Source organism: Hylobates moloch, unplaced genomic scaffold (genome assembly GCF_009828535.3).
Source record: "Hylobates moloch isolate HMO894 unplaced genomic scaffold, HMol_V3 SCAFFOLD_15, whole genome shotgun sequence".
NCBI classification, from domain to species: Eukaryota; Metazoa; Chordata; class Mammalia; order Primates; family Hylobatidae; genus Hylobates; species Hylobates moloch.
In genome coordinates, this window is record NW_026652290.1 from 45,404,923 (window position 1) to 45,422,735 (window position 17,813).

At 47.1% G+C, this 17,813-nt stretch overlaps 1 protein-coding gene and 1 non-coding gene across 2 annotated transcripts in view; both read left to right on the top strand.

The window, feature by feature from the left end:
• Positions 1-2,645: 2,645 nt before the first annotated feature.
• FAM178B (family with sequence similarity 178 member B) overlaps positions 2,646-17,813 on the top strand; it is a 112,563-nt gene continuing 97,395 nt past the window's right edge. The window contains exons 1-4 of the mRNA XM_058428100.1: positions 2,646-2,894; positions 3,040-3,130; positions 16,919-16,987; positions 17,201-17,622. Of these exons, the coding sequence (XP_058284083.1) occupies positions 2,646-2,894; positions 3,040-3,130; positions 16,919-16,987; positions 17,201-17,622 (831 nt within the window). The remainder of the gene's footprint in view (positions 2,895-3,039; positions 3,131-16,918; positions 16,988-17,200; positions 17,623-17,813) is intronic.
• Positions 7,984-8,086, top strand: LOC116484391 (small nucleolar RNA U13). The gene has a single exon (XR_004252563.1). It is a non-coding gene; the product is annotated as a small nucleolar RNA U13 (small nucleolar RNA).

Below are 17,813 nucleotides of genomic sequence, written 5' to 3' on the forward strand. Positions count from 1 at the left end.
GAGACCCAAGGCTAACACTGGCTGTCATTCAGTCCCCATTACTACAGAGGAATCCAGTGATCCTGGGTGTGGCAGGTGTAGCTAATTTTCTATTACATACAGGGACGGCCTGTCAGTCCTTACATGTTGCCCTCGACCCTAGTAGGCCAAACACTGCACTGCCACGGGAATTGATGAAAAACCCAGACCAGACATTTTACCCAAACTTTTTACCTTTTTTTTCTTTTTTTTTTTTGAGACGGAATCTCGCTCTGTTGCCCAGGCTGGAGTGCAGTGGCGCAATCTCGGCTCACTGCAAGCTCCGCCTCCTGGGTTCACGCCATTCTCCTACCTCAGCCTCCTGAGTAGCTGGGACTACAGGTGCCCGCCACCACACCCAGCTAACTTTTTGTATTTTTAGTAGAGACGGGGTTTCATCGTGTTGGCCAGGATGGTCTTGATCTCCTGACCTCTTGATCCGCCTGCATCGGCCTCCCAAAGTGCTGGGATTACAGGCGTGAGCCACCGTGCCCAGCCACCCAACCTTTAATTTGCGGACTCGAGGACGTGAATGCCTAACTCCCTTGTTGCTACTCTCGTTGGGGGCTTCTTTAAAACCAATGAAACCAACTGAACCCTTTCTCATAGGAGCACTCTCGAAAGCCCAGCTGACCACCATAACACACCATAGTCCAGAGGGTCCAGGACATTGCCAGCTGGGTGCATCTCTCTAGGATAAAAACTGTTTCCCTTACGTTTCCACAGGACTCTTCATCAACAATTAAAGATTAAAAATCCTTTTGTAAGCCTATAGAAGACCTAACATTCATTTTCAAGAAAAGATACCAACACCCCAAATAAAGAGATTAATATTACTTTAACATAAGGTAGTCCCATCTCAGGTCTCCTATTAGTAGGAGCGCTTTTGTTCTTCTGCTTGCTGAATAATGATGTGATGCTTCATTCTGCTACCTTTCATGGGACATACAATAGCCATCTTATTACTACTGACTTTTGGTCCTTGCTTGTTTAAGCTTCTTTAAAGTCTGTGTCTTCTAGGTTACAACAATTCCTAGATTGATAGTTATGCAAGGATTTCAACTTATCCCAGTGGAGGATATGACCCCTATCACTTTAAATCAGGCAAGAAGAGACTTTCGGGCCCTGGTCCTGTCTCAGCACGAAGCAGCTCCAGAAAAAATGACCCAGCCCTCCACATTTCATAAGAACATGGACCCAAAGTCTCTGAGGGGAAAAATGAGGTCGGTTAGATACGGTGGTCATAGCCTCCTTTAAAGGGTAATGAACTTGCCAGATTGATGGAGAGAAAAAACCGCTCACTGGTGCATAAACTGCATCAGGCTCCTGGTTAGAACATCCTGCAGCAAAGAGGATGAACAGCAGAAGGGAAAATCCCCAAATTCACACAAGTGCAGAAACCCATGATTAGAGTGTCCTTGGAATGACCGATGCTCATTTTAATGCTAAAAAACACATCCCTGGGTGAGGAATTAAAATGCTAATGAGACATGTCATGTGGTGTACTAGCATGCACATGCACATCTGGGAGACCCCGCAACATGCTTAACAGTAATGCCCATTCCCGCTCCTTTTTTTCTTTTTTTTTTTGAGACGGAGTCTCGCTCTGTCACCCAGGCTGGAGTGCAGTGGCGCGATCTCGGCTCACTGCAAGCTCCGCCTCCCGGGTTCACGCCATTCTCCTGCCTCAGCCTCTCCAAGTAGCTGGGACTACAGGCGCCTGCCACCACGCCCGGCTAATTTTTTTGTATTTTTAGTAGAGACGGGGTTTCACCGTGGTCTCGATCTCCTGACCTCGTGATCCGCCCGCCTCGGCCTCCCAAAATGCTGGGATTACAAGCGTGAGCCACCGCGCCCGGCCCTCCCGCTCCTTTATGAATAATTATGTAAATCTCCCATAAAGGGAAGCTCCTCACTGCCAAACAGACACAGCTATCTCACGTGTGTGTGTGTGTGTGTGTGTGTGTGTGTGTGTGTGTGTGTGTGTTAGAGATGGGGGCTTGCTCTTTCGCCAGGCTGGAGTACAGTGGCACGATCTCCGCTCACTGCAACCTCTACCTACGCCTCCCAGGCTCAAGTGATCCTCTCCTCAGCCTCTCAAGTAGTTGGGGCTACAGGCACTGCATCACTACGCCCGGCCTTTTTTTTTTTTTTTTTTTTTTTTTTTTTTGAGACGGCGTCTTGCTCTATCGCCCAGGCTGGAGTGCAGTGGCGCGATCTCGGCTCATGGCAACCTCCACCTCCCTGGTTCAAGCAATTCCCCTGCCTCAGCCTCCCGAGCAACTGGGATTACAGGCGCACGCCAGCCACTACGCCCGGTTAATTTTTTTTGTATTTTTTAGTAGAGACAGGGCTTCACCATGTTGGCCAGACTGGTCTGGAACTCCTGACCTCAGGCAATTCGCCCGCCTTGGCCTCCCAAAGTGCTGGGCTTACAGGTGTGAGCTACCGCGCCCGGCCCACGCCAGGCTAATTTTTGTATTTTTAGTAGAGACAGGGTTTCGCCATGTCGCCCAGGCAGGTCTCTCACTCCTGGGCTCAAGCAATCGTGCCGTCTCAGCCTCCCAAAGTGCTGGGATTATAGGCATGAGGCAAAGCGCCAGGCCACGGTCTCACTGTCTTGGTAAATGCAAGCTACAAATGCGAGTGGCCCAGGCCTGCTTGGGGGCAGGAGCTTCCGCCAGCAAACTCCCACCCAAGTGGATGCGCACGTGGATGCGCACGTGGATGCGCACGTGGAGGGCGGGCAGGAAGAGGGTGCGCACGTGGCCGGCGAGCTCCCCAGCTGGCGGCGGCTGGAGGTGGTGGCGGCTGTGCGCCGGCCGTTTGGCTTGGAGCCGGAACTCAATCCCCAGAGCTGGATGTTTAGGTGCAACGTTGGCGGCCCTGGATCTAGGGACGCAACTCTTGGGGTCCTCCCACTGCGCCGCCTGGGGAGCTTGCTCCTCCTTCCTTTCCCGGCTAGCTGGCCCCGTCCTCTGAGGCCGTGCGAATTCCCGCCACCCTCCCTCGCCCCGGGAGCCCTGCCCTTCCCGCCCTCCGTGGCCAAGGCTTCCAGGTGCAGGCCTCGCTCCACAACTCAGGAGGCAGGATCAGCGGCTCCATTTTACAGGTAAGAAAACTGAGGCCGAGGAACCGCAGGGGCCCGTGGTTAGCGCTCAGAGAGCACTGAACTTCTCTGGGACTCCTGGCTGGTCCAGGCCCTGCAGGTCAGCCCCAGTGCGGCCGCCGGGCTACTCTGGCGCTTTTCAGGTTCCTGCGACCCCGCGTGGTTCGGGTTCCAACGTGAGCCGGGCCCTCCTCTCCACAGGCCACTGCATGGCCGGCCTTGGTGGGGTGGAACTTTCCTTAGATTGATTTGAGAACTGGTTTATGTTTTGGTTGATGTGGCATGTTTTGTTTTGATTTTTAATGTTCCCCAGGGTGCAAAGGGTAGTTGGTGTTTTCTTTCCAGAAAGGCTTTCTATTCCCAGCCCCTGCCCGGTTTGATGGATGTGGAGTTTATGATGCTGGAGACCGTTTTACTTTTCTTTGTGGGTAGAATGCATCTCCTTTCATCTTTCAAATTGTGAACTCAGTCCTTGCTGACCGGAGCCGCTGCCCTCGCCAGCATTCCCAGGCTATTAAATATTTGTTTAAAAGGATGGATGTAAAACATGATGTTAGGAATAAGGCGTCTTGAAAAAGCAGTATTCGCAAAAACAGCACCATTGTAATATTCTGAATTCATTTTGGCTCTTTTGACATCAGGGCCCAAAGCACTTGGGATTCCGTAATTATTTGGCCTCATGGCTACACTTAAGACAGATTATTTTATTTTTCTTGTAGTCAGGAAAGTAAAAGAACAAAAAAACTGAGATGACATGTTGAAATCTCACTGCGAGGAAGCGAGGGAGGATGAGGGAGGCGGGGAGGGCGGCTGAACGCTAAAGGCTGGGGCTGGGGTTTGCAGGATTCGGGGAGACAGGAGCCCAGGAAGAGGGATGTGCTGGGCAGAGGGGGCGCCATCCATGGGCTGCATTGTAGAGTGAGCATGGCCAAGCCAAGGAGCTGAACGACAAGACGACTTCAGTCCTGAACCTGGAAAGAATGTGAGATGGAGGAGAAACAGGTCCTGGCTGGCGGATATTGGGCCCCAGGAGGGAAAGAGAGAACAAAGTAAAGTTTGGATGCTAACGCTATCTCCTATTTGACTGGAGGGCCTTCATATCCCCTCCCACGCTGTCAGGACACGTACGGTAGGCACTGGAGCAGATCACACCAACCAGAATGATCGGTTTCCATCCATTCCGGGATGCATTTTTGTTCACATTTTAACAGCTCTGAAGTTGGGCTAGGTCCCACAGTTTGTGTCTTTCTTTGTGTCATCTTTCACTTGGCAGCTTTTTGTCAGTCTTAGTGGCACAGAAAGTCACAGTGCCTTAAACCCAGCAGCATCTTAGCTGTGATGAAGGAGTCAGCCATAGCCTGAGTCCAGTAACTGCGGGATCCAGAGTTGGAGACGCAGGCAGAGAAGATGACCCACCTCAGCCTGCACCCTTTTGTTGTTTATGTCTTCGTCTTTGAAAGTGCTTGTTTCAAGGCATATGAGGGAGGGGACTGGCAAAAGCAAAAGCCTGGAAACAACACACAGACAAATGAAAAATGTGTTACTTTGTGGTTGGGAGAGGGAAGAAACAGCTGGTAGCTGCATCTCCCTTCCAGGTAAAATTGGAATGCCGTATAACCACTGGTAGATAGCACCTTTGAGTGAAAGGCATTTTGCAGCAGCTAGAGTCAGCTGCCCACTGAGCAGGCAGCCCTGGCCCAAGAGCCTCATGAGCAGCCAGCCAGTCTGAATATGCTGATTGGGCCAGTGAGCCCCCGGCTTCATCATCTGCTTGAGTCTTGGTGAGCCCTGGGTCTATCCCATGACAGAAACCTCCTGCTGCTGTAAGCTCCTCTGGGGCAGAGACTGCATCTTCCTCATCCTTGAGGTCCCAATGCTCAGCATACTGCCTGACACATAGAAGATGCTAAATTTGGGTTTGTTGAGCGGGAACTGTATTGAACAGGTTGGGTAAATTGTCTTCCTCGTGGCGGAGTGAAAGTTTTCATGTACCACTTTGGCCTGGCACAGTGGCTCACACCTGTAATCCCAGCACTTTGGGAGGCTGAAGCGGGCGGATCACAAGGTCAGGAGATCAAGACCAGCCTGGCTAACATGGTGAAACCCCGTCACTACTAAAAATTAGCTGGGTGTGGTGGCATCTGCCTGTAATCTCAGCTTCTCAGGAGGCTGAGGCAGGAGAATCGCTTGAACCCGGGAGGCAGAGGTTGCAGTGAACCGAGATTGTGCCAGCCTGGGCAATAAGTGAAACTGTCTTGGAAAAAAAAAATTCATAGCAGATTTATTCATAATACCTTGAAACAAGAAATAACTCAAATGCTCATCAACAGCGGAATGGATAAATAAGTAATAGTTATTCATATGATGAAATATTATATAGTAATAAAGATTACTGAACTGCATGAACTACTACAGGCATATAGCATGCAACAACATACATGTAGCGGTAGTTCATGGATGAATTTCACATGCATAATGTTGAACAAAATATATGCAGAAGTGCACAAATTGATGATTTGGCTGGATGCAGTGGCTCACGCCTGTAATCCCAGCGCCTTGTTAGCCGAGGCGACCGGATCACCTGAGCCCAGGAGTTTGAGACCAGCCTGGGCAACACAATGAAACTGTTTCTACAAAAAAATATAAAAATTAGCTGGGTATGGTGGCACATACCTGTAGTCCTAGCTACTCAGGAGGCTGAAGCAGGAGGATTGTTTGACCCCAGGAGGTTGAGGCTGCAGTGAGCTGTGATCACACCACCCGAGTCTGGGCAACAGAGCGAGACTATGTCTCAAAAAAATATGATTTTATGTATGTGAAGTTCAAGAACAGGTAAAATAATTGATGGTGATAGAGGCAGAGTAGTGTAACCTTTAGGGTTATTGACTGGAGGAGGTACTTCTAGAATGTAAGAAATATTCAATATGTTGATCTGGTAATGGTTACCATATATGTGTATATGCGTATATATATATATGCACACACATTTATACTAAATGTACATATATGTACATAAAAATCAATCATGCTGAACACTTAAGATTTGTGCATTTAGAGCCAGGCATGGTGGCTCGTGGAATCCCAGCACTTTGGGAGGCTGAGGCAGGAGGATTGTTTGGTCCCAGGAGTTCAAAACCGACCTGGGCAAGGTAGCAAGAACCCTGTCTCTACAAAAATATTTTAAAATTAGCCAGGCATGGTGGTGTGTGCCTGTAGTCGTAGCTACTCGGGAGGCTGAGGCAGGCAGATTGCTTCGGCTCAAGAATTGAAGGTGGCAGGAAGCTATGATGATGACAGTACACTCCAGTCTATGTGACAGAGAGAGACTGTATCTCTAAAATAAAATAAATTAAACTGGGTGCAGTGGCTCACGCCTGTAATCCCAGAACTTTGGGAAGCCAAGGCAGGAGGATTGCTTGAGCCCAGGAGTTCAAGACCATCCTGGGCAACATAGCAAGAACCCTGTCTCCACAAAAAAATAAAATAAAATAAAAAATAAAAAATAAATGTAAAATTAGCTGGGCATGGTGGTGTGAATCCGTAGTCCTAGCTACTCAGGAGGCTGAGGCAGGAGGGTTGCTTGGGCCCAGGAGTTCAAGGTTGCAAATAGCTGTGATCATGACACTACACTCCAGTCTACATGACAGAGACAGACTCTGTCTCTATCAAAAATAAATAAATAAATTAGGCCAGGTGCAGTGGCTCATGCCTGTAATCCCAGCACTTTGGGAAACTGAGGCGGGTGGCTTGCTTGAGCTCAGGAGTTCGAGACCAGCCTGGGTAATATGGTGAAACCCCATCTCTACAAAAAATACAAAAATTAACCGGGCATGGTGGTGCACGCCTGTCATCCCAGCTACTCGGGAAGCTGAGGTGGGAGGATGACTTGACGCTGGGAGGCAGAAGTTGCAGAGCCAAGATTGCACCATTATACTCCAGCCGGGGTGACACAGCCAGACCCTGTCTCTAAAATAAAACAATGATATATATAAAGTATGTACATATACTGTATGAATATATGTATTTATGTACTGTAAGTTACACATCAATTAAAAAGTGAAGAATGTATCTTGTGTGGATTATGGATCCAAATGTGAAATACAAAATGATAAAAATTCTCAAAGCTGGCATATGAGAATATGTTCATGACTTTGGAATAAAGGAAGATTTTTTCTTTTTTTGAGACAGGGTCTTACTCTGTCACCCAGGCTGGAGTGCAGTAGTGCAATCACAGCCCACTGCAACCTTGACCTCCTGGACTCAGGTGATCCTCCCACTCAGCCTCCCAAGTAGCTGGTACTGCAGGTGCACACCACCATGCCCAGCTAATTTTTGCATTTTTTTGTAGAGACAGGGTTTCACTGTGTTGCCTGGGCTGGTCTCAAGCTCTTGGACTCAAGCAATCTGCCTTTCTCAGCCTCCCAAGGTGCTGGGATTACAGGTGTGAGCCCCTGTGCCCAGCCTATAGGACAGTTTCTTTCTTTTTTTTTTTTTTTTTTTGAGACGGAGTCTCACTCTGTCACCCAGGCTGTAGTGCAGTGGTGCCATCTTGGCTCACTGCAAGCTCTGCCTCCCGGGTTCACGCCATTCGCCTGCCTCAGCCTCCCAAGTAGCTGGGACTACAGGCGTCCACCACCACGCCTGGCTAATTTTTAGTAGAGATGGGGTTTCACGTGTTAGCCAGGGTGACCTCGATCTCTTGACCTCGTGATCTGCCCACCTTGGCCTCCCAAAGAGGACAGTTTCTTAAACAGGATACAGAAAGCACCAACTGTAGAAGAAAATGTTGATAAATTGGGCTACATTAAAGTTAAGGACTTTTCTTTATCAAAATATACCATTAATAGAGTGAAATGATCCTTTGTGGTTCATAAGCATGATGATTGAGTGTTCACGTGCATGTGTGAGATGTGCCACCCTGAGACCTTGTTATGAAGTCAATGTATTACCCATCTGAGATTACCAAAAAAAGAGTGACCTGGGCGTGGTGGCTCACAGCTGTAATCCTAGCACTTTGGGAGGCTGAGGTGGGTGGATCCCTTGAGGCCAGGAGTTCGAGACTAGCCCAGACAATATGGTGAAACCCCATCTCTACTAAAAATACAAAAATTAGCTGGGCATAGTGGCGGGTGCCTGTAATCCCAGCTACTTGGGAGGCTGAGGCAGGAGAATCGCTTGGACCCAGGAGGTTGCAGTGAGCTGAGATCGCACCACTGCACTTCCACCTGGGTGACAGAGTAAGACTCTGTCTCAAAGAAAAAAAAATAAGAATGAAAGAGAAGCCATTCAGTGGAATAAAATATTTGCTGCGCATATAACTGATCGAGGGCTCATTTCAAGACTGGGTAAAGAATACTTCACACATCTAAAATGGGCAATAGACTTGAATGGGCACTTTACAAAAGAAGATGTCTATATGTACCCACAAAAATTTAAAATGCAAAAATTGAAAAAAAAAGATATCTAGGTCAGGACACCATATCAAAAGGTGCTCAACCTCATTAGAACCAGGGAAACCCAAATTTAAAAACGCAAGGAGGCTGGCTCGGTTGCTCATGCTTGTAGTTCCAGCACTTTCGGAGTCCAGGGTGGGAGGATCACTTGAGCCCAGAAGTTTGAGACCAACCTGGGCAACATAGAGACCTCCACCTCTACAAAAAATAAAAAATTGCCTGGGCATTATGGCATGAATTTGTAGTTGTAGCTATGCAAGAGGCTAAGTTAAGGCAGGAGGATTGCTTGAGGCCAAGAGTTCTAGGCTGCAGTGAGCTATGATCACACCACTGCATTCCAGCCTGGGTGACAGAGCAAGACCCCATCTCCAAAAATCTTTTTAAAATTAAATTTTAAATTACATAAGGAGACTGGACACAGTGGCTCACGCCTGTAATCCCACACTTTGGGAGGCCGAGGTGGGAGGATCACTTGAGCTCAGGAGTTCTAAACCAGCCTGGGCAACATGGTGAAACCCTGTCTCTACTCAAAATATAAAAATTAGCTGGGCATGGTGGTGCGTGCCTGTAATCCCAGCTACTTGGGAAGCTGAGGCATGCAAATTGCTTAAAACGGGGAGGCGGAGGTTGCAGTGAGCCAAGATTGCACCACTGCACTCCAGCCTGGGTGACAGAGAGAGACTCTGTCTCAAAAAAACAAAAAAACCCCACAAGGAGACACCATTACACACTGACTAGAATGGCAAACATTTAAGATACCGGCAATCTCAAGTGTTGACAAGGATGGAACAGGAGAATTCTGACATGTGGCTATAGGATGATAAAACTTTAAAACTGTTTAGCCCTATCTACTGTAATGGACGTATCTATTCCCTGTGACCCATCAATTTGACATGTAGGTACATTCTCAACAGAAATGTATGTGACTCAGTGCAATCCCAACTCATGTCAGTCAGAATGGCTGTTATTGAAAAGTCAAAAAATAGCAAATGTTGGTGAGGATGCAGAGAAAAGGGAACACTTATTCACCGTTGGTGGGAATGTAAATTAGTCAAACCTTTACGTGAAACAGTATGGAGATTTCTCAAAGAACTAAAGATAGAAGTACCATTCAACCCACCAATCCCACTACTGGGTATCTTCCCGAAGGAAGAGAAATTGTTATATCAAAACGACACTTGCACTCATATGTTTATCACAGCACTAGTCACAATAGCAAAGTTACGGAATCAACCTAAGTGTCCATCAACAGATGACTGGATAAAGAAAATGTGATATAGGATGGGTGCAGTGGCTCACGCCTGTAATTCCAGCACTTTGGAAGGCCAAGGCGGGCAGATTACTTGAGGTCAGGAGTTTGAGACCAGCTTGGCCAATATGATGAAACCCCGTCTCTACTAATAAAGTACAAAAATTGAGGTTGCAGTGAGTCAAGATCGTACCACTGCACTCCAGCCTGGATGACAGAGCAAGACTGTCTCAGGAAAAAAAAAAAATGCCTGGGCGCGGTGGCTCACCCCTGTAATGCCAGCACTTTGGGAGGCTGAGGTGGGTGGATCACGAGGTCAGGAGATTGAGACCATCCTGGCCAACATGGTGAAACCCCATCTCTACTAAAATACAAAAAATTAGCCAGGCATGGTGGTGCGTGTCTGTAGTCCCAGCTACTCAGGAGGCTGAGGCAGGGGAGTCACTTGAACCTGGGAGGTGGAGGTTGCAGTGAGCCGAGATCACACCACTGCACTCCAGCCTGGCAACAGAGCAAGACTCCGTTTCAAAAAAAAAAAGAAAAAAAGTGATACATACACCATAGAATACTGTGCAGCCATAAAAAAGAACGAAATCGGCCGGGCACAGTGGCTCATGCCTGTAACCCCAGCACTTTGAGAGGCCGTGGTGGGCGGATCACGAGGTCAGGAGATCGAGACCATCCTGGCTAACATGGTGAAACCCCGTCTCTATTAAAAATACAAAAAAATTAGCCGTGCATGGTGGCGGGCTCCTGTAGTTCCAACTACTCGGGAGGCTGAGGTAGGAGAATGGCGTGAACCCGGGAGACAGAGCTTGCAGTGAGCCAAGATGGCGCCACTGCACTCCAGCCTGGGTGACAGAGCAAGACTCCGTCTCAAAAAAAAAAAAAGAAACCATATCTCTTGCAGCAACAAGGATAGAGCTGGAGGCCCATATCCTACATGAAATGACTCAGAAACAGAAAGTCAAATACCACATACTCTCACAAGTGGAACTAAACACTGGGTATACTTGGATACACAGAAGGAAGCCACAGACACTGGGGACTCCAAAAGTGGGGAGGTTGAAAGCGGGGTGAGGATTGAAAAATTACCTGTTGAGTATAATGTTCACTATTCAGGTGATGGGCACACTAAAAGCTGAAACCTCAGCAGTATGCAGTATATTCATGTAACAAACATGCACATGTACCCTCTGAATCTATTTTTTTTTTTAAATTGTGTGTGATTTTGTGTATGCAAAAGGCAAGGAAGATGATGTTCATAGAAGCATTCAAACATTTGGTATGGTGCATGTCAATGTACAGTAGTGCCAAACACCTAATTTTCTGAGAATCCATTGTGCGTCAGGCCATGGACTGAGTGCTAGGATGCTGAGATGAGATGACTTTCGTGCACTAAGGTGAGGAAAGAAGAGAACTGAGTCATCAGTGTGGAGAAGATGCATGTGAGGATGAAGAGGAATAGTTGAGAAGCTGTGTCATTTTTTTTCCGTTAGCAATGACCCGTTTTCTCCTCTGATGGACTTGAAAGTGCTCCCCCTTGCCGGTCGCCCCCCCACCCCCCCAACCCCGCCCCACTCTCCAGCAATGAACTGCTGAACTTGCAGAAACCCTTGCAGAGTGCCCTAGGCTTCGTGATCTTGAGAAGCAGCCAAAACTGGAACAGCAAAAACCGTCAACACTGGAGTAGAACAAAGGCCGGCATTGTGCGTCCTAAACTTAGTGGGCTCTTACATTGTTAGGGTGACACAGAAAGCACTTGTCCTCAGAAAAGAAACTGATCTAAAAAGGAGGAAATATCCTTCCCTCCATCCCCCTCCCTGATTGCGTGCAGCCTTTGCTGTGTGGAATTGTTCTTGGTGCATCAGCAGTTTCTGCTGCTTCTCCTATTTTATTCTTACCATCCCTATGGACTTTGCAACACTAAAACGTTTGCTTGGTTTAGTTGGTAGAGTTTTCTTGTCTTTGGCCAATGTTCCAGACTCATCTGAGATCCCTAAGTAAAAGTTTGTTTAAAGAGCAATTTTAATTGTTGACCCTCCCCGCCAAAAAAAAAAAAAAAAAAATTCCTAGAAGGCACGATCGTTCACGTCGAGTTTTTCTTTTTGTTGTTGTTTTTCTTTTTTTTTTTTTGAGACAGAGTCTCGCTCTGTCACCCAGGCCGGAGTGCAGTGGCGTGATCTCGGCCCACTGCAACCTCCACCTCCCGGGTTCAAGCAATTATCCTACCTCAGCCTGCCAAGTACCTAGGATTACAGGCTCATGCCACCACGCCCGGCTAATGTTTGTATTTTCTTTACTTTTTTTTTTTTTTTTTTTTTTTTTTTTGTGAGTTTTTTTTTTTTTCCCCCCTTCTGGGGGGCTGGTCGTTGATGTTGGTTTGCTGCCATTTCTTCCTCGGGTGTTTTTTTTTTTTTTTTTTTTTTTTTTTTTTTTTTTTTGAGACAGAGTCTTATTCTGTCACCCAGCCTGGAGTGCAGTGGCATGATCTTGGCTCACTGCAACCTCTGCCTCCTGGGTTCAAGCGATTCTCCTGCTTCAGCCTCCCGAGTAGCTGGGACTACAGGTGCCTGCCACCACGCCCGGCTAATTTTTGTATTTTTAGTAGAGACGGTTTCACCATGTTGGCCAGTCTGGTCTTGAACTCCTGACCTTAGGTGATCCACTCACCTTGGCCTCCCGAAGTGTTGGGATTACAGGCGTGAACCACTGTGCCCAGCCCACATCGAGTTTCTCTAGAAGGTTTTATGTGTTTATTTTATTTTATTTTATTTATTTATTTTTTGAAAATGAGTCTCCCTTTGTTGTCCAGGCCAGAGTGCAGTGGCGTGATCTTAGCTCACTACAACCTCCACCTCCCAGGTTCAAGCAATTCTCCTGCCTCAGCCTCCTGAGTAGCTGGGATTACAGACACCCACCACCACAACCGGCCAATTTTTTTGTATTTTTAGTAAAGATGGGGTTTCACCATGTTGGCCAGGCTGGTCTTGAACTCCTAACCTCAAGTGATTCGCCTGCCTCGGCCTCCCAAAGTACTGGGATTACAGGCGTGAGCCACTGTGCCTAGCCCTGTTTTCACTTTCTGACTATTATGAATAATGCTGCTGTGGATATTTGTGTGCAAGATTTTGTGTGGATATTTGTTTTCAGTTCTCTTGGATATTATACCTAGGAGTTTTTATTGTGGTCAGAAGATACTTTCTGTGATTTCAATGTTTAAGTTTATTAAGAATTGTTTTGGCCGGGCGTGGTGGCTCACGCCTGTAATCCCAGCACTTTGGGAGGCCAAGGTGGGTGGATCGTGAGGTCAGGAGATTGAGACCATCCTGGCTAACACGGTGAAACCCCGTCTCTACTAAAAATATAAAAAATTAGCCGGGCATGGTGGCATGCACCTGTAGTCCCAGCTACTCGGAGGCTGAGGCAGGAGAATCGCTTGAACCTGGGAGGCAGAGGTTGCAGTAAGCTGAGATTGTGCCACTGCACTCCAGCCTGGGCAAGAGAGTAGCACTCTCTTTCAAAAAAAAAAAAAAAAAAAAGAATTGTTTTATGGCCTATCATATACTATATGGTCTATCTTGAAGAATGTTCCATGTGTACTTAGGAAGAATGTATATTCTGCTGTTGTGGAGTAAAGTGTTTTGTTGGTTTATAGTGTTGTTCAGTTCCCCTACTTTCTTTTGGCCTTCTGTGTAGTTGTTTATTATTGAAAGTAGGATATTAGATCGGGTGCGGTAGTTCATGCCTGTAATCCCAGCACTTTGGGGGCCAAGGCAAGCCTTCTGCGCTTGGTATAATTTTAGAGGGTGATTGACTGCAGTTAGCTGAAACTGGAAAGTGAAATTGATAAGGGGGAACTACGGTACATTTAGTGTAACATGTTTTTCTACGGTACATTTAGTGTAACATGTTTTGAAATGTGTAGATGGAAGATAAAGAGATTTATTAATTGGTACAAATATGCAGCTTGATAGAAGAAATTAGGCTTAGTGTTGGGTAGATTAGTAGGGTGACTATAGTTTACAGTAATTTACTGTATATTTCAAAATAGCTAGAAGAGAATAATTGGAATGTTTTGAGCAAAAAGACAAGCATTTAAGGTGATGGATATCCCAGTTACACTGATTTGATCTTTATGAATTATAAGCATGTGTTAAATTATCACATGTACCCCCAAAATATGTACATCTGTTATGCATCAATTAAAACAATTTTTGAAAGAAGTATGCATACATTGTGGAATAGCTAAATCCAGCTAATTAACATATGTATTACTTCACATGCTTACCATATTTTTCTGGCGAGTATACTTAAAATCTCCTTAACAATTTTCAAGAATACTATACATTACTGTACAGTGTATTTATTATACATAACTATACATAGTGCATAATTATACATACTATACATTGTTATTTTGTCATGTTATACAGTAGAACTCTGGAATTCATTCCCCATCTGACAGAAATTTTTTGTTCTTTGACTAACATCTCTGTTATAGCTTCTTGATGATTAGTTTTTTTTTTTTTTTTTTTTGAGACTGAGTCTCACTGTGTCATCCAGGCTAGATAGAGTGCAGTGGCACAATCTAGGCTCACTGCGACCTCCACCTCCTGGGTTCCAGCGATTCTCCTGCCTCAGTCTCCCGAGTAGCTGAGATTACAGGCTTGTGCCACCAAGCCCAGCTAATTTTTGTGTTTTTAGTAGAGACGGTGTTTCATCATGTTGGCCAGGCTGGTCTCAAACTCCTGACCTCAAGTGATATGCCCTCCTCGGCCTCCCAAAGTGCTGGGATTACAGGTGTGAGCCACTGCATCTGGCCGATTATTGATTCTTGTGTCAATATATAATCTTTGTCTCTTGTACTTTTTGACTTAAAGTTTATTTGTGTAACATAAAGTCACTTAAGTCTGATATTAGTGTAACTACCCGAGCTCTCTTTTAGTACTATTTGCATGGAATATCTTTTTGCATACTTGCATTTTCAACCTATTTCTGTCTTTGGATATGAAGTGAGTCTCTTCTACATATCATAATGTAGTTGAATCATGTTTTTTAAATCTATATTGCCAGTCTGTCTTTTGATTGGAGAATTTAATCCATTTATATCTGAACTAATTACTGATAATGAATGACTTCTGCCATTTTGCTATTTGTTTTCTATATATTTTTCTTTTTCTTCCATTAATGCCTTCTTTTGTGTTTATTTTCTTGTAGTATATTGTTTTAACTGCCTCCTCATTTCCTTTTTTTTTTTTTTTTTTTTTTTTTTTGAGGCAGAGTCTCACTCTGTTGCCCAGGCTGGAAGTGCAGTGGCACGATCTTGGCTCATTGCAACCTCTGCCTCCTGGGTTCATGCCATTCTCCTGCCTCAGCCTCCTGAGTAGCTGGAATTACAGGCGCGCACCAGCACACTTGGCTAATTTTTTTGTATTTTTAGTGGAGACGGGGTTTCACTGTGTTAGCCAAGATGGTCTTGATCTCCTGACCTCATGATCAGCCCACCTCAGCCTCCCAAAGTGCTGGGATTATAGGCGTGAGCCACTGTGTCCAGCCCCTTTTCTGTATATTTTTGAGTGATTTCCTTAGTGATTACCCTGGAGATTATAATTTATATCTTAAATTTATTTATTTATTTATTTATTATTTATTTATTTATTTTGAGACAGAGTCTCACTCTGTTGCCCAGGTTGGAGTGCAGTGGTGCAATCTCGGCTCACTGCAACCGCCGTCTCCTGGGTTCAAGTGATTTTCCTGCCCCAGCCTCCTGAGTAGCTGGGATTACAGGCATGCGCCACCACGCCTGGCTGAATTTTTTTGTATTTTTAGCAGAGATGGGGTTTTGCCATGTTGGCCGGGTTGGTCTTGAACTTCTGACCTCAGGTGATCCACTCTCCTCGGCCTCCCAAAGTGCTGGGATTACCGGTGTGAGCCACCGCGCCCAGCTTCATTATTATAAAATTTTAATGTTTTGATTATTTATTGACCATGTATCAGTCATGTTGATTTGAATTTCTTTCACTGTTGAGTTTGAATCTTGTTATTTGTTTTTTGTAAACTGCTATTTCCTTTGATCATTAGACTCTTTATTAGCCTTTCATCTGTGTTGCAGTTTATCTGAGCCTGGGCCCGATCCAATGGGAGATGTCTGTGTGTGTGGCATGGTCCATCTCGACTGGAGACAGGCAGTTCCTCCTACTGGAGGACGCTTGTTGGGCCAGCCCCAGGGCCTCTTAAATCACTCATTCAATCAGCGAAAATGCACAAATGCCTACCGTGGGCCAGGTCTGTGCTGGTGCTTGGGAAATGGCAGGAACCAGACATCCCCGTTCTGCACCTTGTGAACAAACAGACTTACAGGGTGGCACCAAGTAAGTAAGATGGGTGGGGCTTCATCTCAGAACATAGCTTTTCTGCTGAGCTATGCTGGTTTTTTGTTTTTGTTTTTTCTGAGATGGAGTCTCACTCTGTTGCCAGGCTGGCATGCAGTGGCACCATCTTGGCTCACTGCAACCTCTACCTCCCAGGTTCAAGCAATTCTGCCTCAGCCTTCCGAGTAGCTGAGACTAAGGTGCACGCCACCACGCTCAGCTAATTTTTTTTTTTTTTGTATTTTACTAGAGATGGGGTTTCACCATGTTGCCCAGGCTGGTCTCGACCTCCTGACCTCAGGTGATCCGCCCACCTCGGCACATGTCTGTAATCCCAGCTACTTGGGAGGCTGAGGCAGGAGAATCGCTTGAACCCAGGAGGCAGAGGTTGCAGTGAGCCAAGATCACGCTGCTGCACTCCAGCCTGGAGTGAGAATGAGACTCCATCTAAAAAATAATAATAATAAAAATAAAAAATAAAAATTGATGTCCTCACATTTGCCCATCATGTCCTTGAAATGAGAATTCAGATTGTTCCCTCCATCTCAGCAACTTGACCTTGGTGGGATCAGGAGGCCAGTCCTCAGGGTGGACCTGGAGAAGGAATCCCTCTTGGGCACAGTGGGCCCAGGCCCTCCTCTGTGGGAAGCACAGGGTTTAGAACCTGTAGCTTTCTTCTGGAGGTTCACCGGCCCTCACAGGCGCTTCCTTCCAGGACAGATGTCCCACGGCTTGCAGATGGCTGGGCCCCAGGAGACAGTGCTAGCCCTTCCTCTGAGAGAAGGTAGGTGTCTCTCACCTGCACAGGTAAATCCCCACTGAGGTTTGGGGGCAAGAAGAAATGGAGAGCCCATGGCTGAAGGATTTCCATTGCATCCTTCCCGCAGCACCCCAAGTTGTTCTCTCACCCATTTGCTGCTCTCATTACCCAGTCTGGCTTGACATCTGGGACGGTGGCAGGTGGGCAGGGGACCACAGTATTCTGTCCTGTCTGCAGGGGTGCAGGCCGCCACCACCATGCCCATCCTCCTGTCCAGCCTGGAGGATGGCTTGTCAGACCATCCCCTGGACCAGAGGCCCCGCTGCTCTGCCCGGCGGCCCTGCAGCCCTGCCTCAGCTCCAGCTCCCACATCACCAAAGAAGCCCAAGATGCAGGCGCCCGGGGAAACGTTTCCCATCGACTGGAGCCCCCCGCCTGTGGAGTTCCTCAACCCGAGGGTGCTGCAGGCCAGTCAGGAGGCCCCGGCCCAGAGGTGGGTGGGTGTGGTGGGCCCCCAGGGCCTGAGGAGACTGGCCGGTGAGCTGCCCGAGGAGTTGGAGCAGGAACACCTGGACTTGGACCTGAAGAGGGGCCTGGCCTTGCCGGAGAAGCTGTTCTGGAACACGACAGGCCCGAGCCAGCAGGCTGTGGCCCCAGAGGTGAGCGCGTGTCCGCCCTTGGCCTCTCCTCCTTGGCTGTCCATCTTTAGCCACCCCTTTACAGTCACCCCAGGCCACCCCCTCCTTGGCCATGCCCCAGCTGCCATTCCTCAGACACTTCCCCTTGACCATCCCTCCTCAGGCCTTGGGTCCTCATGGCTGGAAGCGCAGGCCCCCAAGGCCAGGATGCA